Here is a 24,295-nt window from a genome sequence, read left to right as displayed (position 1 = left end):
AGACATTTACAATCTATCAACTTTAATAAATAATAGCGCTAATCTTAGCAGCCCCTGCAGGTTTCAGCAGTAACCTCCCTCCATCCTGATTCCGGGGGAAGTGCAGCGAGCCATGTCTCCAGTCAAATGCACCATGAAGAGAGCATGGAACATCTATGTCAGTGGAAATGCTCATTTTATGATGCCGGTTTAAAGAACGAGGTGGAAAGGCTTCAGTTATCCAATCTCCTCCCAAAGCCTTCCAGGACCCTGATCTGATGCCAACTCCCAGCCTGATGGCTAATAAGCTGACAGGATGAAGAACTGCTCCACAGAATAAAGTGCAGGAGAAACCACAGACCTGCTGCTAAACACCAACACGCGTGTGGAGAGGTCTATGAAGTGTATGGTGCTTTCAGAGTACTGACCTTTCCCTAGAGTTGCCAGATGTCTTAGGCCAAAGTTGGCACAGCCAGGGGAGGAAACTGCTCCAAATAGGTGGACCTTCATCCTGTAGATGGATGGTTTGGTTTCCAAATCACCATTTTCCCACCATAAGAAACGCAGATAATCTCGATCTTCGGTCTTTACATGAAACTGGTGAAACATTCTCTCAATATCACACATTACAGCGATTGGGTCTTTCCGGAACCTACACAGGACACCCACAAGTTTGTTAGGTCAGGTCCAGTGAGAAGATGATCGTTCAGAGATGTTTCATGAAACTCAGCTGAGTAGTCAAATACTACCCGTATCTCGCCCGGTTTTTGTGGGTGGTAGACTCCATGATGTGGAATATACCAAGCCAGACTGCTATTGATTTCCTCCTCTGGAATTTTTTCAGCATCTCCCCGAGCAATCATGTCAGTCATGAAGTTCACATAGTCTTTATAATAAGTTTTATCCTTTCCAGACACTGTAAGCGATGCATAGTACACAACTCATTGTTTGGCAACCTTGGTCTTTCTCCTTTGAAAGGCAATGGCATTTCAAGATGTCCATCCTTCTCTTGAGTTATGTTTTCTTTAAGGTTGGACAAGAATTTCAAGTCATCTTGAGATACGCAGTCCTCGTTAATTTTCTCAGAAAAATCTGTCTCAAGAATCTTTATCATGTCTGAAGGTGTAATTTCTTTAACCTTTGATCTGTTCACATAGTGAACTTCACCCTTTAGACTGAGAGCAGAGTCAACCTTTGGTTTCACTTGACGGACAACTATACGATGACTAAGTCAAATTGCATCTCCATACTCGACACAGGGATTGCCATGACCAACAATGCTCCATCCAAGACCTGTGCGTTGAGCAAAGGGCTCATCGTCTTGACCAGACAACTTCCCTTGGTAGAAAGGCTTGTGAGCCGTTGTAGCCGATAAGCAGTCCTGTAGGGGTGCTATGTCATATTTCAGGTGCTCTAGGTGGGACCAAGCCTCTGCTGGTATGTGAGCTCTGTTGGCAGGAATAAAATCGCGTGTGTAGGCTCCACTCAAGGAACATCCAATGTGGAATTCAATTGTTACGCTCCACTGAAACACCTCGACCTTTCAAGTATTACATATGTAATTGCATTTCCTTTGACCTTTGGATAACATGCAACAATAAAGCAAGTTTCAGTTCAATATGTACTCAACACATCACTGGTAACATCAATTTGAATCAGCAATCTTTTCATCAACCAAGTTTCTTGTCGCAATAGAGTCTTCCCCCAAAAGTCTTTATTGGCTTCTTTAATTATGTGTGAATAGGCCACTTATCTGCCAGTCCATGCACTGTTGTCCAAGAGATGAAGGTCATCTGGTCCTTGCTGCTTCACTGGCGTTTGCTGACAACAGGCGAGTTTCACTGCGATTCCCTCCAAGCAACACAGACGCAAGTGATTTCTTTTACGGGTTTATTGGACCTCTTCTGTCCTCCTTTCCATAGATCTCCCTTAAACCGTGAAACTAAATACAGGATAGTACAATTAAAACACAAACAATAATGTGCAACAAAATAAAGACAAATAAATACCTTGTTGGCTGTTTTGCTTAAAACACAAAGGGAATCCATCCGTCTTCCTTTAGGTCCTTTTACTAGCTAGTTCTTTAGCAAAAGATTGAATGTTTTCAGTCCATTAGCTGTCTGCTTGTCAGCTCTTCATCCAGGCTGTGTGTGTTCCTCACACCTGGCTTGTATTCATCAAATCAAGGGTGTGGCTGGCAGAGCAGCTCATGTAGCTTTTCAAAATAAAATTACAGGAAACACAACCAACCCAGTGTCTTACAAATGGGAAAATAAATAAATGAAGAAATCAACAGCAACAGCACCAGGTGTTCTCACGTTTTCTGGTAAACTCCTCTCACACATCAGCTTCATGCAGAGAAAAGGAAAAGGAAGTGACAGAAAAAGGATTCTGAAGGGTTCAGATAAAAATAAGAGCTTACGTCTACTAAAGAACAGCTGTTTGAGCACCCGGATGAGTGAGAATCACCGTTTTCACCGATGGTAAACCATTGAAGACCACTAAAGCTTGTTTTTCCGCAGAAAGGAGCAGGAAGTGAGAGTCAATGTAAAGGATTTAAACTCATTTATGTGATTATTTGTTTATGTTAAATGGTCTGTATTTGTATGCACCTTCTTAGGGTTCTACAGCCCCCCAAGGCGCTTCATCCATTCACTCGCTGGTGGGGAGGAGCTGTGATGTAGCCACAGCTGCCCTGTGAAGCAGGGGAACAGTAAAGATGCAAAAGCTACCGTTGTTAGAAGAAATGTGTGTTAACTTTGAAAATGTGGGCGTAATTTTAATTGTCAAAACCTCCAGCGATCCAACCCGGACCCCGGACCACTGGACCACTGGACGTCACCGCTACAGATGGGTAGTCCGCCATTCTGTTGAGGAAGACATGAATACTTCTGGGTCTCAACGCCAGCACTCCCAGCTTTCTGTCTTCTGTGTGTTTTTGTGTTCATTTTTATTCTTGCTGTCTTCTTTTTAGGACTTTAGGCAGTTTTTACTGTGATCTTAGATTTTACTTCTTATGGATTTTTACCTTTCATAAAGCACGTTGATCACCTTTCAGGTCTGAAGTGCTCTAAACTTCATTCATTCATTCATTCATCGACGCAGATGGAACCTGGGTTTGAACCGGCAACCTACCATCTACAGGTAAAACTCCTGACCCATCTCCTTATTGGACGTAACGAGTCACATGACCTGCAGTGATGCATTGTGGGTCACATGGAGCCTGAATGCTTTTATTTTGATAGAATCTAACGAAGAGGAGAGGGGGTGAACTCTGAGGATGGAAACGGTGCTGAAGATCAAACTCTGTTTTTACTGCAGTAGCTGGTGACTGGTCGGTGTGAGACAGGTGAGCAGAAGCTACACCTGGAAAGAGATCTTATACAGACACATCCACGTGGTCCACCGGACTGGAGGAGGGGGCGTCTAGCTTGGAATTGGATAAATGTGCATTCATCCAGGTCTGAGTCGATCACCTCCTGTACCTGATCTTTATCGGTGTCTGCATGTGGACAGCATGGGGAAGCTCAGGTGTACTAATGCATCAGAGGAGGAAGAGGAGGTTCTGAGGCCTTCTGTGGACCAATCAGGAGTCAGCACTGAAACATGGAACCTTTGGATCAGTTCCTGCATCAGCTGCTGCTACGGAGCATAAATACTGAGGGGTGAGGGTGGAGGCACCAGTAGGAGACTGGTTTATGGGTCTGTTTGCAGAACAGATGTTCAACACGTCTCCAGAGGAACTAATGATCCAAACACGAAACCTAAACCTGAATCCAGGTAAAGCAGCTGTGCTGGATTACTTTCTCTCTCCTCCTCAGTGGAGCTCAGTTTCCATGGAAGCAGACCAGAAGAGCCACAGTGACCATGAACAGCACACTAGTGTGCAGCTCTCGGGTCAGAACCAACTCACAGCGTCGACGTGACGCACGGATGAATCACAGACGGTCAGCTGGGATTCGTTTGGTACCGATCACCTCAGAGCTTCCGTAGTTTTCACCCAGAACAGGAAGAAGTGGCTTGGACATGCGTCACAGAGCAAATAGAGAACAGGTAAAGTTTATGTGTGAGATCAGAGGAGGAGCGGGTCTGGCTGCTGCAGAAGCTAAACTACCTGTTTGAGAAGGAAGAGCAGCACCAGTCTGGACCCATCAGTGACGTCAGAGACCAGCTCCTCACCTCCCCGGGTCAGAACCTCCACCCAGAACCTCCACCGCACAAGTCTTCATGCAGACGAACCCAAGCTCCTCGTTATTCTGGTTCATTAGAAACGTTGGCCCCACAGGCGAACCCTGGCCCTCATCGGTTTCTGTCTGCATGTTGAAAGTTCAACCTTCATGTACGTCTGATTAAACACATTTCATATTCAGATGGATCCAGATTTATTAATCAGTCTCCTCATCATGTAAATGATCTCCATGCATATTAATAAAGAGCTGAATGCCGTATCTCATTACAAATAATCGTCTCCGTAAAGTTTGATCAGGAACTAAAGGATCAGAGGTCAGGAGAACCGAACTCCACCCGTTACGTTCACCTGGACATGTCTCAGCTGTCCTCCTCAGGGGACAGACAGAGGACACCGTTAGAGCACGGGAGTCTAACAGGTGCGGTGATACCTGACGTTTACAACCAAAACACGTTCCATTTCAGCTCCAGCCGGATTTCTACTGATGCATAAAACATGTCTCTGGGTCTTATTGATGCTTGTAGAAAAGCTTTTTTCTGGTTTGTTTCCCTCTCCTTTCAAACAGAAGTGTAGGGGGGTGACTTACTCTTTAATCAAAATGTTATTTAAAAAAACTAATTATTCGTGTTTTGTCCAAATAAATAAAATGAGTTTCCACCTAGCTGATGCGGCCTGTTGTTTGGGAGGAGTGCCCCCTGGTGGTGTACTAGTGCTATTGCACCAACAAAATGACTCCGTTCACTTTTCTATTAAAGGACAAAAACCACGAGTTAAAAAGTTTAGTAAAGTTTTATTTGTTTCTAGTATAAAGAGTGACTACAGTACACGGATGTGCAAAATCCCACATTAGGAGTCAAAAATGTAACAAAGCAGGAGGAAACCCAGGTAGGAATGTTGTAACCAAAACAAAAATACTCCCTTTTACCGGGAATTTGTACTAATCTGTCATAAATTCAGTCAAGATGACGAATTTGGATCAGAACAAATGGGCTAAAATCGGATTCATCCACTTCCAGTTGAATCCTGCAGTCTCCAGAACTCCTCGTCGGACTTTGGTTTCACTGGATCTTCATGCTGAGAACCGGGTCCACCAGTTTATTATGAACATGCATCAAACCTACAAGAAGAAGAACCATCAAATAAAACCATCGTCTGGACCTTCTGATCTGATGCTCATTAAATCTGGAGATTCACAACTAAATGGGTCATCTCCTGGTTCTACTGGTACCTTTGAAATACTTGACGGTTTTGACTCGGAGCTCCAGAGTGGCGTCTTCATCGCAGACGAAGATGGTGCGGGGGTGCTGCTGGAAGGCAGACACGGTCCACATGTGGTTCACGCCCTCCTCGATGGCCTTGTTCAGGGCGAAGGCTTTATGAGCTCCAGTGATGAGAATCAGCACCTGCAGGAGGAGAACCCGTCAGAGCAGAACCTCAGGAGCAACAGCAGGAACACCAACACTCAGGCTGACCTCCTTGGCGTCCATGACAGTCCCCACCCCCACAGTCAGAGCCATGGTGGGAACCTTGGAAAGGTCATTACCGAAGAACCGAGCGTTTGCCACAATGGTGTCCTTCGCCAGCGTCTTCACTCTGGTTCTGGAGACGAGGCTGGAGCCGGGCTCGTTAAACGCGATGTGGCCATCTGGTCCGATTCCTGCAGAAAACAATGTTTCAGCTAGACGACAAAAGTGTGCCGTGAACTGGGAGGGGTCACGCCTTTGTGTGTTTGGGAGTCCAGAGAAGAACCAGATGGTTCTGGTCCCAGATCCAGCTTCGGATCAGCTGATCGGGATGAGCCTGACCTGGGCTGACACCAAACACGGGCCTGTCACCAGAACCAGCCGAGCGTGACTTCAGGGCTTCACAACATGTGGCTCTCGGGACACACGCAGCTCAACATCTGTGATCCGGCTCCAGGCCGAGCCCGTTAGCTCTGTACGGATTCTAACGTTTCTGTCGGGAACAACAGTGGTGAAGGTGGAGGTGAAAGGTCACGTTGTTCATCAAGATAACGCCTCCGTTGGGGAGGAACAACTCGCTGACCTTCTGGGTGCAGAAGAAGACAGAACAGCTTCAGGCTTCGGTCTGTACCTCCAACAAACAGCTGGATTCCTCCGGCCTCAGAGATCTTCTCCTCGTACGCCTGACACTCAGCCTCCAGGTCCTTGGCGTTCCCATCCAGGATGTGAGCGTTGGCCGGATCGATGTCAATGTGCTTGAAGAAGTTGTTCCACATGTAGGAGTGGTAGCTCTCTGGATGAGCGCGGGGCAGACCTGCAGAGGTTGGGTTTGACACAACAACAGAAGGCTGAGGATGAGGACACACGTGACCTGTGTCCTGCAGGTGTGCGAGGCTCCCACCTGCAGAAGGACTCACCTACATATTCATCCATGTTGAAGGTTTTCACATATTTGAAGGACAGATCTCCGCTCCTGTGGAACTCGATCAGCTTCTGGTAGCATCCGTAAGGAGTGCTGCCTGCGAGGACACAGGGACATGGACTCAGAGACAGCTGGACCAGAGACACCCAACCTGCGTCCGCCGGAGCTCACCTGTCGGTAAACCCAGAGTAAAGAACCTGTCTGCGGACGGGCTGAACTGGATGATCCGGTTCCGGATGTATTTAGCGGCCCACTCGCTGGCCAGCTCGTAGTCGTCCAGGATCACCAGCCTCATGGTTCCGAAAACAAACGAACTTCACCGGAACCTGAAACTCCTCCGGTTTCTGAGCTGAACGTTAAAGACAAACAACCGGAAAACGATTAAAACCGAGCTTCCGCCGGTCTGGGGCTGCTGATAGGTCACAACAACTCACCGGAACCACCAAATGTGGACTTTCTGCTCCGAACATCTGTTTTTATCAAGCAGGAAGTCTCTGCAGTCACGTGACTAATCAGGAGGCAAGGGAGTCCGCGAGGGTCAAAAAGTCTTAGAAAGCTAAATATTTAGGGCTTATTTTCTTCTGCTAAAGACAACTAAAACTCTAACATGTTCACTAATAAAACCAGAGAAACTTTCTCCGAGTAGAAAAAACATTCAATACGTTAATTTATTCTCTTTGCAACGAACCCGTAGATGTTTTCACTGTCTAGCTAAAAAGATGCTGAGTCATCCTGAACCCTTGGGTTCGGGTCTCCAGAATCTGATGAGACAAGCTGCTGCATCAGCGATGATCGACTTCAGCTGATTAGATCATGAGGTCAGAGGTCAGGTTCTTCTCACAATCCAAATAAAACCTGATGCTCTCTTCAGCTCATCATAAAAATACCCAAAGAAAGCAAAAAGCTTTCAAGCAAAACACAAAACCCTTTAAACTTCGACTCCTGCTGACAGCATCAAGTAAACTAATTTAACTAGTTAAACTCACCTTCCTGACAATTAGACTGCTGGTTCATCTCAGAGGAACAAACGGTGGATCTGACTTCAGTCCCAAAACCAAACTAAAGGTTCCTGATCAGAGAAAATTTGGAGCTAAAACCCAGTTGGTTTGGACCGGTCGTTGTCTGATCAGCCTTTTTGTGTGATTAACTGAAGATGTGAAGTCACAATAAAGATAAGGTGTCTGTTTTAACTGATACGTTAACATTGGCCTATGAGGGTTTTTCCTCCAGATGTTGGTTCGGTGCAAAAACATCTGTTTTTGTTCCCCTGGCAGAAGATTTCAGGAGTTTTGAGGCAAAACTATTTTAAGGAATTTCTCTAAAAAATAACACAAACACCGACCTCTCAGTTTAGATTTTAATTCTGTAACATCAGGAAAAATAAACAACATCAATGTTAAGATTCAGAGTCATTGTTTCGGGGCAGGGGTGGGGTTGTAACTGGGATGTCGAGGAGCTGTTACAGAGGTAGGTAGAGGAGAGGAAAACTTGTTCCACGTTCTTCTCTCTTCAGCTGAACGTTGATGGTCCCAGGATGAGACGGAGGCTGGGCCCACCAGGTGAAGAGTCCACTTTATTCTTTCTTCTTGTAGTCCTCCAGGTGGGCCAGGATCCATCCAGAAGGTCCCAGGATGGCGAGAGAGAAGAAGCCCAAAGCAACAGAAGTCTCCTGGAAAACAGACGGAGGTGCAGATGATTAACAAACTAGATCCGAGACGTCTGGGGGAGAGGATTTTATAAGCTAGACAAGCAAATGATGAAAGTAGAATCATAATCAGTCTGGATGGTAAATCAGCATTTTTATAAACGTGGACATGAGCAACAGACACGCCAGACATCTCAGGTCCACGACGCATCTGATGAACCGATCTTTGGGCTGTATTATAGTCTTATTTCAGAATCAGAAAAGGTTTATTGCCATTGTCAGTGAACAAACAATTCACAAACTAGGAACTTGCTTCAGTACTAACGTGCTACATATAACATGAATAATATAATTAAAAAATAGAATAATGTAGAATAAAATATAATAAACTAGCATAAAACTTTGCTATAAAAAATGGCAGGTAAAGGTAATATGGCCGATAACGTGACGTTATGTCAAGTATCGAAGACGAGCATGGTTGTGTGTTTATAAGCTGTTCACAAGTCTAACGGCAGATGGAAAGAAGCTGTTCTTATGGCGGGAGGTTCTGGTCCGGATCGACCGTAACCTCCTGCCTGAGGGAAGCAGCTCAAAAAGTCTGTGACCCGGGTGCGAAGGGTCAGCTGCTATCCGACCTGCACGCCCCCGAGTTCTGGAGACGTGCAGGTCCTGGAGAGATGGAAGGCTGCAGCCAATCACCTTCTCAGCAGAGCGCACAATGCGCTGTCTTGGGGACAGCAGTAACTCAGGAGGTTGCAGGTTTGATCCCAGCTCTGACCATATGATGCTGCCGCTGTGTCCTTGGGTAAGACACTTACTCCGCTTTGTCTGCTGGTGGTGGTCTGAGGGACCGGTGGCACCTGTGTTCAGCGGGCGTCGCCTCCATCACTGTGTGCATCTGACATCCTGCTACTTTACAGAAATGTTCAAAAACATGAAAACTCCTAAACTAGTTAAATTATTTAGACTCAACTATGATCCGCCAGAATTCTGTTTGTCTGGATTATCTTCAGATGTTCAGAGAAAAGGTGAAACTCGATTAATCTGGTCAAAACAAAACCTCAAAAACAACTAACAATGAAATAAATAGGTGGTGGTCTGAGGGACGTCAGTGCACCCCAGGGCAGCTGTAGCTCATCACCACTCGTGCGTGAGTGGGCGATTGGCTGATGTGTTGTAAAGTACCTTGGGGGGTTAATCTAATACTAACTGTTGAGTTGTGTGTCCGCAGGTATTCCTAATTTGTGAACTGACTAAAAGTTAATAAACGGGCGGCCCACCTGTCACTCAACGAGGGTCAGTGATGGTTAGTGGTGTTGCAAGCCCGAGCAACCAGTCAAGACTTAGAAACAGTGGTCAGAGACAAGGGTCACACAAGGGTCAAGAGGACAGGAGTTCAGGACTTGCTGGTGAGGACAGAACTAGGCAAAGGGTCAAAAGACAAGCTGTCTTCTCTAGATCCACCCATGGACACACCCCTGGGCCCGCCCCTAACTCCACCTCTGGCGGGAAAAGAAGGAATGGCATGGAGTGAGGAGAAGCCCAGCTGGACCCAGGAGCTCTCAGGAATGCTGAAAGAAGATCTACAATTTGCTACCAATATGAAGATTTATGACCTGTGCTCTCATTCCAGGAGTGCAGAATGTAACTTTTGTGCCCTCATGTGAATACTGCATGTAGTGAAATGATACTAAATGTCTTATGTAGAGCTAAAAAAGTGTATCTGGTAGATGACCCCTTGACCTAAACTGTCAGGAGAGAATGACTTGTGACTCTTGCATTGTTTAGAGCAGTCTCAGAAGTGATATAAAAGGATGCAGCTCAGATCGAGCAGGGTTCTTCTAGAGAGTGCTTCAGGCTTCGTTCTTGGGGAGATTCTGAGAAGACGAGAGCTGGTGTAAACTGACTCTTATTTAATCATTTTGAACTAATTCCTCCGTGGGGGATAGTAGTTGTTTTTTACTTTACCCATTTTTGTATTTTGATTTTGTAATAAACCTTTTTTGAAAAAGAAACATAATCCTGATTCTTTCAGGTTTTCTCCAAAGCTTCACGTTTGGAGCCCTGGCCATAAATTGCACAGAGGTAAGCATGTCGAAGGTCGGTCTCTGAATTATCAGGACTTACTTTACAGTTTATAACAGAATAATATAAAGAAACCTTAAGATAAGGGAAGTTTTAACTTCTCCCTCCTTGCGGGTAACGAGTTGTCTTAAGGGCGATAAAAGCAAAATATTCGAGGTTATTTTGGCTCTGATTGCAGGTTGAAAAAGTCTCTAATCAGCTGGAAGGTTGGATTAATAAATAAATTGATAAACTTATGATAGCCTGATCAACTAGCATAAATCATTTTATAGTTGCCAACCTCCCACATAAGCTGTTAGAGGCGCAATTAATTCCGGGTAATCCAAACAATTGCTGAGAGGCTTGGCTTGCCTCCAGACTTCTCTCTAGTATCTTAACCAAAAGGTAACGAGTTTAAAAGAAGTGTAGCACTCTGGGGCTGGCTATTCGTGCAAGTCATTTCACCTTTAAAATAAAAGACAAGATTCTAATTAGATAGTCCAAACCCGGATCTAGTACGATTATGCTCGTCGATACACCCCCGAACCCTGATGGATGCACCGTCTCATAAGTTCTAACGGAACTGGGTTTTAAAGGAACCGGTAAATGGGACGGGCACGCGACAGTGGCACATGTGAGGCGTGACGACCGAGACCGACCATGGATGTTAAAGAATTCACAATCGGAGTTCATGTCGACTCGTTAACCTTTCTGACTGCCGAGACCAAGCTGCTGTGCTAACATTAACCTGATATTACCACAGTAAACAGAGCAGGTTGAACATTTACTCCCACATCCAAACAGCATTTACCACTAAAACTGATATTTAAATTATATGTAATATTTAGCTCGATGAGTGGAAGCAACACTTTTCTGTAGCAACTATTTTACATTTATTTAATATAAGTTTTAATTTATTATACTACTCCAGGAGATGATCCAACTTTGGCTGTGTTTTATTCCAGATCGATTCGTCTTTCAGACCAAAACAGACCCGATCACCTGGAAAAACTATTAGGTTTTCATTTTTACGTTATTGGGAGATTTTTACCAGACTGACAGCAGCGTGAAAACATCGCGACATTTTACCTTCAATCCCATTTGGGTGATTAAAATAAACACCGGCAGACACGAAGAGGGTGATGGTTTATATGAGCCTTAATAGGATCTCAGAATATTTTAAATCAGGAGTCGAAAATGAGTTTTAGAAAGTTCTGAAGCTAAACTGTTTCCGAACTTCAGCCTAACTCGACTTAAACACTCACTTCACTTGAATGCTTATATTCTAATTTGAAGTTTGCATATTTAAACTTTGAGTGAAATAAATTATTGAATTGAATTGAAACAGGAAGCAAAGTTTTAATATCTCAATTAATTTGAATATTATCTTTTAAAACAAACAATTCGCGAAACAGCAAACTAACACATGAATTAATTATTGTTGGTTTTTGTTGTTAATTTTCCTGCTGAAGGAACATTTGTGACCTCGACAGTCAAGGACAGATGCTAACTGTTAGCATCACGTTAGCTTCAGTTAGGTACTCACGACTGGTCCGATCTTCTCCTTCGCCGGTTTGGTGTACAGGTTCGCCGACTGAGTCATGGTGTTTCCCCGGAGGAAAGGACCGGCGCGGCGGGCGATGGTCCTCAGCAACATCGGCATTTTGTCAGTTTTATCTGCTACGATGCCAGAAGATGTGTGGAGGTGAAGCTAGCGGTTCAGCGCTGGGCGGAGATGACCGGTTTACTGCAGTGTCAGCGGGCGGCAGCTCGACCAGCGCCACCTGCCGGTCTGGAGGAGTTCTGCTACCAGAATCAGGTTTCAGCTCTTGGGGGAAAAAAACTTTCATTACTGAAGATAAATTTTATTTTCTAAAAGTCAGCTGAGATCATGTGTTGTAAATGAGTGTTAGCTGTCCACATAGCAGGACATTAGCAGCAGGACGTGTTTATTTATTCTAGGGTTTTTGTGTCCTGACCAAAGCTGTTTGTGGTCTGAGGACTGCAGTGGACTGATTCTACGCTACGATAAAAGTCTTTGGTCCCAGAGGGTTTAAACCCGTCTGCTAATCCAGTTGAGACTCCTGTGGAGTCTCCATTATGAAGCTGATCAAACTTTAACTCTGTTGTAACGTGGATCATGTTAGAAACCAGCTTTTAATCCTCGTGAGCTGTAATCCTGTCTTGTGTACAAACTGCCAGCTGAGAGCGGAGCAGGAATGTAATAATCCAGCAGCTTTTCATTTCACAACCCTGCCTCTCTGCTCTTTTACTCTGATTTTAAAAGATTTGTCCATTTTTACTGCCGCTGTTGTTCGCTTCATGGGGATGGGTTCAACGTTTAACGTTTCTGATGATGTTGCTTCTTATGGAGGGAGAAGTGCGTTCACCCAGCTGGAGCACAACGTCGTGGCTGGATATCTGATAACAGCAGGTAACCGGTGGAACAGATCCACTTCTTTGGTTTTGCTGATGTTGATAAAATCACCAGACGGCTCAGAAACAGCAGAGAAAACGCATTTAGGATTGTTTATCCTGCAAGACGTTTGTTTTGTTTTAGTTAAGATTAAAGGTTTAAGATGAGTTTAAACACTCAAAGTTTCATTTCTAACCGATGGATTTGGTCTAAAACCCGTTTCTAGTTCAGACTGAGATGCTCAGAGGATCCAGTCTGAGAAACGGATGGATTCCACGGTTTTTCCTACACGGATATCGGGAAAGGTTCCAGTTTAAAGGACCCAGCAGGTCTAAGATGGACCGGTGTGACCTCTGACCCCTAGAACCACCTGAACCAGGATCACTTTAGGAAACTCAGGTTCTACAGACTACTAATCAGACCAGAACCAAGAGGTGGTGCCCACTCCTCTGGGCTCCATCTGAGATGGAGCAGAACCAGGTGACTGAGTCAGTACTGGAAACTGCAACTTCTGCCTCCAGGTCCACGGCTGCGATGGGTTAGGGTGAAGATTTCCTTCACTACTTTGTGGACAAGGTAGCGATGATTCGGGCTGCTATTGTAGGCCGCACTCCTGTTTTCGTGGCACCTATGCCACTCAGGGCAAGCCTGCCAGCCTTCCAGAATATATCCATGACAGCGCTAGAGGAACTCCTTTATAAGCAAAAACCTTCTGGTTCCCCTCATGATGCTCCTCCCCCAAAGATGCTTAAGGAGGTGTTTTCTGTTCTGGCCCCTTATATACTGGTTATCTTAAACACCCGTCTGGCCTCTTGTGTGGTTCCCCTTACTTTTAAGAGGGCTGTTGTACGACGGCTGCTGAAAAAGAAGGGGATGGAGGAGGCTGTGTTAGCCAATTACAGACCTATCTCACATCTACCTTACTTATCTAATGGGTCATTCCCACCTGTACCGGGTCGGCCCGGGCCGGGTAGCGTAGGTTGTTTACATATCTGGGTGGCCTGGTATTTTTCCGGGCCAACCAAGGCTCATTCTCAGCCCTCTTCTGGAGGGGGTCTGCTTCAGGCCGACCAGGGCCAACACACCCACTGCTGACAGCAAATTCACACCTTTCATTAGAGCAAGCCTCTGATTGGTGGGTAGAATCAGCCCACATGGGCTTAAGGCAAGGATGTGTGGAATCAACCGGGCCAGGCTGGGGCCGACTGGGGCTACCCGGCCCGGGCCGACCCGGTACAGATGGCAATGGCCCATAAGCTGCTTGAGAGGGTTGTATATTTACAGCTGGTTGCATTTTTAGACACTCACGAACTCTGGGAGAGCTTTCAGTCAGGGTTCAGAGCAGGTCACGGTACCGAGACTGCACTTTTAATGGTTCTTAATGATGCTTTTTTAGCTTGTGACGGGGGGGGGATGCTAGATTTGTCTGCGGCCTGTGACACGGTCGATCATGACATACTTTTGGATCGGCTACAACACTGGGCGGGAATTACCGGTGCAGCCCTACAATGGCTACGCTCCTACTTATCCGACAGGAGTTTTTGTGTCAGTGTAGGTGAAACCTCCTCGACCTGGGTGGGACTCAAGTGGGGTGTGCCACAGGGGTCTGTACTGGGTCCGCTTCTTTTTGCCATCTACCTAATACCGTTGGGGAATCTTCTTCGGCGGTTCGGCATGCGTTTTCATTTTTATGCTGACGACTGTCAGATCTACCTCCCCCTTCAGCGGGGGGCTGATGGGTCAATATCAAAGCTTGTAGATGCCTTAGAGGATGTGCGCTCCTGGATGGCTACAAACTTTTTACATCTGAATGACGCTAAAACTGAAGTAACTGTACTTAGCTCTGGCATGTCTACACGCCCATGCGATGCTGTGAATCTGGGCCCTTTAGCATCTAACATGAAGACCACCATCCGAAATTTGGGAGTGCAACTGGACTCAGCCTTAAATTCGACGTGCAAATAAACCAGGTTGTGCAATCGTGTTTTTTTACTTACGCCGACTAGCCAGAGTTAAGCCCCTGCTGTCCAGAGTACATCTAGAGACTGCCACACACGCTTTTGTTCTTTCAAGGCTCGACTACTGCAATGCCCTGTATGCCGGCCTTGGTCAGGGTGCGGTAGCACGCTTGCAGTTAGTTCAAAACTCAGCCGCTAGATTCGTGACAGGCACTAGGCGCAGGGAACATATCACCCCTGTGTTGGCATCCCTTCATTGGCTGCCTGTGCAATACCGGGCAAAATTCAAGGTCTTGGTGCTTGCATACAGGGCCTTACAAGGATCGGCTCCAGCATACCTTGGCAACCTTTTGCATAGACACGCCCCTTCGCGGGCCCTTCGCTCAGCCGGCAGGGAGACGTTGATCGTTCCACGCACCAAGTGCAGGTCACGGGGGGACTGTCCGTTCTCGGTGTTGGCACCTGGCTGCACTTTGGAACCAGTTGCCTTTGGTGGTGCATCAGTCACCCTCATTGGGGGTTTTTAAGACTCGCCTTAAGACCCATTTTTTTGTCAAGGCATTCCAGGATTAGCAAATTTTACTCGGTTTCGATGCCCCGGCCTCTTAATCTTTTTCAGGATTTTATTTTTCGCTTTTACTCTCCTCTTTTAATTGATTTTATGTTGGTTTTACGATTGTTATATTTTATTCTGATGGTTTTGTGTTTTTATTGTGTTGTGTTCAGCACCTTGGGCGGCTGCTTGGTCGCAGAAGGGGCTTTATGAATAAATGAAATTAAAAGAAAATGAACCAGAATCACGGAACGTGGATCAGATGAACCCATATTCCAAACCGCTGTTGGAAGGAATGGACCCTGTTTGCTCCAGAACCAAAAAGGAAAACGATAATCTAGACTGTGTCAGCACCAGGTCCAAAACCCCGGATCATAGTTCTGGTGCCTTCAGGACCACATCTGGTCCAGGGAGGCCCACAAACCACATTCTGCTCCTGCTGCAGAGAGGACGGGTTAGGGTGCAGTTCTGACCCGGTCCTGAAGGAGGAGAACCAGAAAGGTGATGAAGGTGACCCGGTTCTGTTGGACACATGCAGACATGTTTGTAGAAAGGAAACCAGACCAGAACCAGAACCTGGTTCCTTGGTGAACTTGTGTTTAGGATGTGGAACTGGATCGTTAGAAAGTGGGAACATTTTTCCCAAATAAAGATAAAAAGCGTGTTGAGTTTTTTTGTTCTGGAGCAAAGAAATAAAAACATTTTCATGTGTTTAAATCTCAAACTAAAGTCTTTCTGGTTTCCTGATTTCCACACGATGTGGAACATCTGGAAAAAAACCTTTCCTGTAAATCATTAAATATTAAACATTTTAGGGTTTATAAGAAGCGTGACTGTGTGCATTCAGACGAATCATTTATTTATTATGTGACTTATCCAGTAATTAGACTGGGCCCAGTGGTGGGAGCTTATGGCGCCCTCTGGCGGCCAAACATGGGACAACTCAGTTTGACCTGTGAGACTAAAATCAGAGCAAACAGGGAAAGAGCAGCGCTTTGTTCCTGTTGGAAACACGGATGGATCCTAAATGGTTACTTTTCTAATCAAGCGTCTGAAACAACAACTGCAGAAGATAAAAACAGCTGATGTTTGATCTCTGAGCTCCTTCTCCTCTCAGGGGTCATCAGCCTCGCCAGTAACATCGTGGTGCTGATGATGTTTGTGAAGTTCAGAGAGCTTCGCACAGCCACCAACTTCATCATCATCAACCTGGCCTTCACCGACATCGGAGTGGCCGGCATCGGTTATCCCATGTCGGCTGCATCAGACATCCACGGAAGCTGGAAGTTCGGCTACAACGGCTGTCAGGTGGGGAGGCAGAAACGTGTCATGGGCAGCGTCCCGGTGTGACTTGTCTTCAGCAGAAAAACACTCATGTCTACAGAGAGAGCTGTAACACGGTGGTGTCCAAACCTGACCCTCCAGGGACACCATCCTGCTAAAACACCTGGTTTTAATCAACCAGGCTGCTGCTGAACAGGTGATCCAGGTGTGTTAGAGCATGATGGTGATTTTGGAGGACCAGGATTGGGATCAAACAGCAGTTTTCCAGATAAACATAACTACCTGTTTCTATGGCAGGCTGCTGGAATCACAGATCCAGTTTAAACTGGTTCTGCTAGATGTTTCTGTGTGACACAAGGCTCATCCCTTGAGTTAGGAGGGTTTTATAGTGCCTGAATGATTTAGTGGTGAGAAATCCTCCAGACCTTCAGAGAGTTTCAAGGATTGTTGATCTGGACCACAGCGGTTTCCTGCAGACTCCTCGGGATTCAGGAATTCTGGGAGATCAGAAGAGCTGCTCATGATGACGATGCCTGAAAGGAATTCTGAAACTTCCTAACCCTTGGGAAGAAACCGTTATAATGAAGGTTATTGTAAGCTGCTGTGAGTGGGAGCTTACGGAGTCTGTTAACGCCAGCGGGGCTCGTGTTGGGATTCTTTGTGCAGATTACACTACACACACACACACACACACACACACACACACACACACACACACACACACACACACTACACACACACACACACACACACACACACACACACACACACACACACACACACACACACACACACACACACACACACACACACACACACACACACACACACACTGAATCAGAAGTGGAGACAGTTATTCTATCCGTGTTTTAACATCAAAATAATGAAGTTCAGTCTATCTTTATTTAAACTTGACTAAACTAAATAATTTCACCAGAATTATTTGACTTTTTCTGAGCCATGGACTAAAATGCTGAGGAATGACACAAATCAGCTGTTTTCCCGCCTGTTTCTGCAGATTTACGCAGCTCTGAACATCTTCTTTGGCATGGCGAGCATCGGCCTGCTGACGGTGGTGGCCCTCGACCGCTACCTGACCATCTGCAGACCTGATATTGGTGACTCACGTTTCACCTGAACCACACACCTGATCAGGGTCGTGCTGTTTAATCAGCTGCAAGTCGGCCATTTTGGAAAGGGACTCATCGAGCAGTTGCAGCAGAGAGCTGCTGGTCAAACAGCAATTTAAAAATAAATCTTTGTTTTCTTAGTCTCTTATGATTAGAGGCTTATAAACAATAATGTGCCATCTAAAAATGGGTTTTACTGCCGGGCTGTTTGATACGTTCGTGCTGCTCAGTGCTCACACAACAGATGCATCACTGAGAACAGATTTGGGTTTTATTCTCTATAATAATTAAGTATTAGTGTAATTACTGTTGGATGAATTCACTTTCATCATTTTCCTTCAGTTGTTAAGTTTTATTTTTAGTAATATAATATAAATCATAATAATTTAGAATGAATGATCCTGCAGCGATAGGCTCCGCCCACTCCACCTTCGTGAAGCGAATGATTTAAAATCAGCAGAAAAGTTCTGATTCTGATTAAATGTGTCTGGTTTGCTTCTGCAGGGCAGAAAATGACGAGTAGATCCTACAGCGCTCTGATTCTGGCCGCGTGGCTCAACGCCGTCTTCTGGTCCTCCATGCCCATCGTGGGCTGGGCCAGTTACGCCCCCGACCCGACTGGCGCCACATGTACCATCAACTGGAGGCAGAACGACGCGTGAGTCTCCAGATGTTGATGATGAGACGCTCAGTGGTTCTGGTCCGCTCAGGTCTGAAACAGGTTCTCCTCTACAGGTCCTTCGTGTCCTACACCATGGCGGTGATCGCTGTGAACTTCCTGGTTCCTCTGTCCATCATGTTCTACTGCTACTACAACGTGTCGGTCACCGTCAGGAGATACAAGGCCAGTAACTGTCTGGACAGCATCAATGTGGACTGGTCCGACCAGATGGACGTCACCAAGGTGAGACCAGAACCAGAACCGCCTCAGGTGGTTTCCTGTAGATCAGCTAAACGTCCTCATGACTCATCACGTAACAAAAAACACAGGAAGGACTTTAAATCAGGTGCGTCCAACAGAAGGCCCGGGGGCCGAATGTGGACACGAGGTTCGGTCATCAGTCAGGACCAGGATTTATTTAGAACATGAGTTTGACGTCCTGCTTTGAACCAGACCTGAGTGGAAACATCTACAGATCTTCTTCATGTCTCCACCAGATGTCCATCGTTATGATCGTCATGTTCCTGGTAGCCTGGTCTCCATACTCTCTGGTGTGTCTCTGGGCGTCGTTTGGGGACCCGAAGACAATCCCCGCCTCCATGGCCATCATCGCTCCCCTCTTCGCCAAGTCCTCCACCTTCTACAACCCCTGCATCTACGTGATCGCCAACAAAAAGTGAGTGTTTCCCGATGTGGGCGGGACATGTGGTGCTGACCAGGAGGTTCAGGGCTACTGACGTTGATGCGTTCCTGCAGGTTCAGACGAGCAATCATTGGGATGATCCGGTGTCAGACCAGGCAGCGGGTCAACATCAGCACCCAGGTTGCCATGACGACCTCCCAGCAGCCTCTGACCCAGTGAGGAGGAGATGGATTCGTGTTTGTAACATCCCGGCATTCCGAGCTGGGCTGAATGTTTCCTGATGATTTCTGCAGCATTAAAAGTATTTTGGACAGTTTCTGCCTCGGCTCTTTGATTTACGGAGACGTTTCAGATGCTCAGCTGCTTTCAGAGGACTCAGCGTCAGCAGCTGAGCATCTGGTTGTCTTCCTCATGTTGCTTTAAATATTTTATCGTCAGAAAAGGAATCCCAGATCCCAGCGTCGGTGTTCCTGAGATTCCCATTTCTGGGATGATTTATTTTATAATTAAATAAACGCATCAGAAAAACAGGGAAAGGCACAAATCCAGTTAGGAATATGTTCCTTCGCAGAAGACCGACCATCCAAAGGAAGACAATAAAAGCTACTGCTGATGTGTTTTCCTGCTCTTCCTGGTGATTTTTACTGATTCGCTTTTATCCCAAACTAAATAAAAATGGTTCAGTCCGGAATGTTTCTGCAGGAAGTGCTGGATCTGTTCCTTTTAAAGGTTCCTGCTTGGTCCCACGTTGCTCTCAAGCCAGGTTCTGATCTCGTTCTCGTTGCTCTTCAGCCACTCGATGTTGTTCCTCACCCTCTCCAGCGCCTGCCTCCTGGGCATCTCTCCGGCTCCGGCGTCTGAATTCAGGTTGAAGAAGTTTGTCATCTGGAGAAGCGAAGCAGAGGAACGTGTCAAGAACATTCAGAACCTGAACCAGAACTCCAGCTGCGTCCATCTCCTGTTTGTTTCAGGCTGGCTCTGAGGGAAGTCGGAGCGCCGTGAACTGGTGAAAACACCGAAGACAAGGTCTGACCTTCCACAGCTGGGACTCCGTGTTGTAGGAGGAAGTGATGTCAGAGAGCAGCCGACCCAGGTTCCTGTCGTTGATGGTGAATCTGTCAAAATAAAACAACCATCAACAAAATAAAAGCATCTTGATGACGAGACGAGGTGCCACTCTGATGTGAACCAAGTTTCCGTGGGAGGACTAAAATATGATGGTTTTAAAGAATGAACAGAACATCTAAAACTACTTAACCCAAACATGTCTAATTTAATCATAATCCCCTTTAATCTCTGGTGGATTATTTATTAATAATCAACAACTCAATCTGGATTCAGTGGTTCGTTTTCGCTCTGGACTTTGAAACGTTGAGATGTTCCAACATGTTTCCTCTCAGCAAGCTCAACTCTGATTGGCCGATCCTATCAGCAATGACTTCCTGGTTTTGAATCATAAAAAAGTGTTTCATCATAAATCTTTGAGCCGAAAAGTGATCAGAAACATTTGATTCACATGCATCAGGTGAATTTGCACCGTGACCGTTTTATGAGGTCATCACTTGCCAGGAGGCGGGGCTTAACTCCTGGGTACCAATAATAATGAGGCAGATAAGCTTCCAGGTGTGTTTCATGTTATCTGAGAGATTACCAGCATTTGCTCCAGCAGGACCTACCTGTTGACCAGGTAGTCCCAGTTTAAGGTGGCCCAGTCCCAGGCCATGCTCTGACCCAGCGGGTTGTACGACACGTATCTGACCACGGTGAACACATCCTGCGTCCTCACCACAGCCTCATCTTTAGTCGCCTCCAGGAGCCTGACGGACAGATTTATTTCATACGGGTTAAAGATGGAAAAACTCATTTTCTTCTGAAAAACTCGACTTTTCTTCACTTTCAGTCTCAACAACGGGACTTTAAAACTACATAATTGTGACACAATTACTGTGATTTGAAACAATTACTATATTTAAATCCGAATGTCAGAATTCATTCAGTCATTATTCTGATTAGATCATAAATATGATCTGAGCATCATAATAATAACATAACCATTTTGTTTATACTGAATAATTATGACTGTGAAACCCATTGACCATGTGACCTTATGGTTCTGAATGGGACCTTTTGGTTCTGCATGTGCATGTGCCAGGCTTCCAGGTGTGGAGCCTGGCAGAAGGCTCAGATTCATTCGGACCAGAACCTCTCGCCACAAAAACAGTTTCTTCCCCTCTGCAGTTGGACTTTTGAGTGAACATCCTAGGGCAGCCCACTCAAGTTGACTGGTCCCAGTCACGTGACCCGATGCTGTGCTTGAGACATTCAGCAAACACTCAGATTAATACCTACACGGAGTAGATAGCTGCTTCTCTAATTCTTGCCACTTTTTACATTAATAATTTTATCATGAGTGTTTTATTAGTTCTTATATTTGCTTATCTCTTAATTAATTTTTTTCTATCTTACCTTCTGCACCAAAATACCGCAGCAATTTCCTAATGTTGTGACTCGGCACACATATGGCAATAAAACCTTCTGATTCTGATTCTGATTCTGATGTGGCAGTTTGGGACTTCCATAAATTACAGAAACACAGAGAAGAATAAAACTTCTGGACTTTTTCTTTTCTTCAGAACTTTCTGATGGTTTAAACTGTTTTACTTACTTGGAGAGCAGCTGGATGTTCTCCACAGACGCCAGGCCATACAGCAGCTTGTCCTTCTCCTGAGCCAGAGAGGAGCTTTTATACCTCTGGAACATGATGTTCCACTTCTCCGGAGTTCCCGATTGCTTCATTCCATATCGATAAACGAGAAGCCTCAGGTTCACTGGCACGCTGCTGCAGGTCCAAAGGTCAAGAAGGGTGAAAATGATGCTACTGCCAAAGCTGGGACTTAAAGCCCTGAAGGAAACCCGGCTAGTTTGGTTAGAAGAACCGACCCGAGAGTTCCAGAGATCCACTCATCAAAAATACGAGAGGCTTCGTTCAGATCGTCTGTGTTTCCCATCTGACATGAGATGCTGAGCACAGTTTCCCTCAGAAGCCTGAAACAAGCAGAATATATAAGCAAAGACACACACACACACACACACACGCAAACACACACACACACACACACACACACACACACACTCACGCACACACACACACACACACACACACACGCACACACACGCACACACACACACACACACACACGCACACACACGCACACACACACACACACACACACGCACGCACGCACGCACACTCACACACTCACACACACACACACACACACACACGCACACACACGCGCGCACACACACACACACACACACACACACACACGCACGCACACACACATACGCACACACACACACACACGCACGCACACACACATACGCACACACACACACACACACACACGCACGCACACACACATACGCACACACACACACACACACACACACACGCATGCACGCACGCACACTCACACACTCACACACACACACACACACACACACACACACACACACGCATGCACGCACGCACACTCACACACTCACACACACACACACACACACACACACACACTCACGCACACACACACACACACACACACACACACACGCACACACATGCACACACACACACACACGCACGCACACACACACACACACGCACGCACACACACACACACACACACACACACACGCACACACGCACACACACACACACACACACACACACGCACGCACACACACACACACACACACACACACACACACACACACACACAGCTGGTACCGTTGGCTTTGTGTTCCTTCATCCGTCCATCCAACTTCTGCAGAAACGGGTTTGACGAGATCACCAAACAGTTTCTACAAATAAAAGTTTTTCTTAAATAAAACACAAACACAGAGCAGCTGAAAGCCACAAATAACCAGAACAACAATCTATCATTTACAGGATGAAGCGTGAACTTTGACCCTACCAAACGAGCTGATGTCACAGGAGCCTCCATGTTCTCAAATGTTCTTTGATCACCTCCTACCAGCAGCTCACCTGGAACTTTGGGTAAAGCTGTGGGTTGTTGGACATCATGTCTCTGACGTAGGCGATGGAGGAGGAGACGCGGTTCCACACGATGTAATCCGACTCATTTATCAGATACTTTGTGAGATTAAAGGCGTTTCCATAATCTACAACATCAGCTCTGGAAACAGCATCAGAATGTGTTACTGGTCTCTGATCGACTCAGGGAGGCGTTAGACGGTTCTGCTCTTTAGCTTCTGACCTGGAGAGAGCAAAAACATCATCCATGTAGCTGGAGCGATCAGCGGCGTCAAACACCTGTTAGAGACACAAACTCAGGTGATGTGATGGAAACATTCAGAAAGACCTGGGGCTCTGAGACCAGCGGTACCGAGTGGTTGGTTAGAAGCTGATCACTGATGAAGGTCCACATATGGTCCTCATGGTTCACCCTGTAGAAGCCGATGTGATCCTTGTTGACCTTTAGCAGCCCGTCTGCTGCGAGCGAGTAGGCACTGATGACATGATCTGAAAGAGACGAGAAAGGATTTAAATGTGTCTCCCTAAACCAGCTCATACTCTTCTGAAACCTTCAGGATGTGGGTGTAAGACCTGAAACCTTCCAGGTGTGGATGTGAGGACCTGAAACCTTCAGGATGTGGGTGTGAGGATCTAAATCCTTCCAGGTGTGGATTTGAGGACCTGAAACCTTCCAGGTGTGGATGTGAGGACCTGAAACCTTCCAGGTGTGGATGTGAGGACCTGAAACCTTCCAGGTGTGGATGTGAGGACCTGAAACCTTCCAGGTGTGGATGCGAGGACCTGAAACCTTCCAGGTGTGGATGTGAGGACCTGAAACCTTCAGGGTGTGGGTGTGAGGACCTGAAATCTTCCAGGTGTGGATGTGAGGACCTGAAAAATATCAGGATGTGGGTGTGAGGACCTGAAACCTTCCAGGTGTGGATGTGAGGACCTGAAACCTTCCAGGTGTGGATGTGAGGACCTGAAACCTTCAGGATGTGGGTGTGAGGATCTAAATCCTTCCAGGTGTGGATTTGAGGACCTGAAACCTTCCAGGTGTGGATGTGAGGACCTGAAACCTTCCAGGTGTAGATGTGAGGACCTGAAACCTTCAGGATGTGGGTGTGAGGATCTAAATCCTTCCAGGTGTGGATTTGAGGACCTGAAACCTTCCAGGTGTGGATGTGAGGACCTGAAACCTTCCAGGTGTGGATGTGAGGACCTGAAACCTTCCAGGTGTGGATGTGAGGACCTGAAACCTTCCAGGTGTGGATGTGAGGACCTGAAATCTTCAGGATGTGGATGTGAGGACCTGAAACCTTCCAGGTGTGGATGTGAGGACCTGAAAC

At 46.2% G+C, this 24,295-nt stretch overlaps 4 protein-coding genes across 4 annotated transcripts in view; 1 reads left to right on the top strand and 3 right to left on the bottom strand.

The window, feature by feature from the left end:
- Positions 1 to 4,938: 4,938 nt before the first annotated feature.
- LOC107391694 (glucosamine-6-phosphate isomerase 2) lies at positions 4,939 to 7,748 on the bottom strand. The gene is made up of 7 exons (XM_015969108.3): positions 6,988 to 7,748; positions 6,725 to 6,902; positions 6,549 to 6,650; positions 6,263 to 6,445; positions 5,641 to 5,825; positions 5,397 to 5,571; positions 4,939 to 5,285 (listed from the first exon to the last, which is right to left on the bottom strand). Exons 2-7 carry the CDS (start codon positions 6,846 to 6,848, stop codon positions 5,227 to 5,229), a joined length of 828 nt encoding a protein of 275 aa, XP_015824594.1. The 5' UTR covers positions 6,849 to 6,902; positions 6,988 to 7,748; the 3' UTR covers positions 4,939 to 5,226.
- A 148-nt stretch (positions 7,749 to 7,896) lies between these two features.
- On the bottom strand, positions 7,897 to 12,030 carry cox8a (cytochrome c oxidase subunit 8A). Its single transcript, XM_070547128.1, has 2 exons — positions 11,809 to 12,030; positions 7,897 to 8,222 (listed from the first exon to the last, which is right to left on the bottom strand). Exons 1-2 carry the CDS (start codon positions 11,923 to 11,925, stop codon positions 8,127 to 8,129), a joined length of 213 nt encoding a protein of 70 aa, XP_070403229.1. The 5' UTR covers positions 11,926 to 12,030; the 3' UTR covers positions 7,897 to 8,126.
- A 60-nt stretch (positions 12,031 to 12,090) lies between these two features.
- rrh (retinal pigment epithelium-derived rhodopsin homolog) lies at positions 12,091 to 19,223 on the top strand. Its single transcript, XM_015969107.3, has 7 exons — positions 12,091 to 12,696; positions 16,307 to 16,497; positions 17,492 to 17,591; positions 18,108 to 18,261; positions 18,339 to 18,507; positions 18,762 to 18,940; positions 19,021 to 19,223. The coding sequence occupies exons 1-7, from the start codon at positions 12,585 to 12,587 to the stop codon at positions 19,124 to 19,126; spliced, it is 1,011 nt and encodes a 336-aa protein (XP_015824593.3). The 5' UTR covers positions 12,091 to 12,584; the 3' UTR covers positions 19,127 to 19,223.
- Positions 19,224 to 19,368: 145 nt separating this feature from the next.
- The window catches only part of enpep (glutamyl aminopeptidase), a 13,289-nt gene continuing 8,362 nt past the window's right edge, over positions 19,369 to 24,295 (bottom strand). The window contains exons 12-20 of the mRNA XM_070547129.1: positions 23,317 to 23,453; positions 23,188 to 23,243; positions 22,956 to 23,106; positions 22,698 to 22,771; positions 21,848 to 21,952; positions 21,573 to 21,746; positions 20,584 to 20,724; positions 19,941 to 20,022; positions 19,369 to 19,792 (exon numbers count right to left, since the gene is read on the bottom strand). Of these exons, the coding sequence (XP_070403230.1) occupies positions 19,631 to 19,792; positions 19,941 to 20,022; positions 20,584 to 20,724; positions 21,573 to 21,746; positions 21,848 to 21,952; positions 22,698 to 22,771; positions 22,956 to 23,106; positions 23,188 to 23,243; positions 23,317 to 23,453 (1,082 nt within the window). The 3' untranslated portion in view covers positions 19,369 to 19,630. The remainder of the gene's footprint in view (positions 19,793 to 19,940; positions 20,023 to 20,583; positions 20,725 to 21,572; positions 21,747 to 21,847; positions 21,953 to 22,697; positions 22,772 to 22,955; positions 23,107 to 23,187; positions 23,244 to 23,316; positions 23,454 to 24,295) is intronic.

The sequence above is a fragment of the Nothobranchius furzeri genome, chromosome 18 (assembly GCF_043380555.1).
Source record: "Nothobranchius furzeri strain GRZ-AD chromosome 18, NfurGRZ-RIMD1, whole genome shotgun sequence".
Taxonomy (NCBI): domain Eukaryota; kingdom Metazoa; phylum Chordata; class Actinopteri; order Cyprinodontiformes; family Nothobranchiidae; genus Nothobranchius; species Nothobranchius furzeri.
This window is presented reverse-complemented; position numbering and strand designations above follow the sequence as displayed.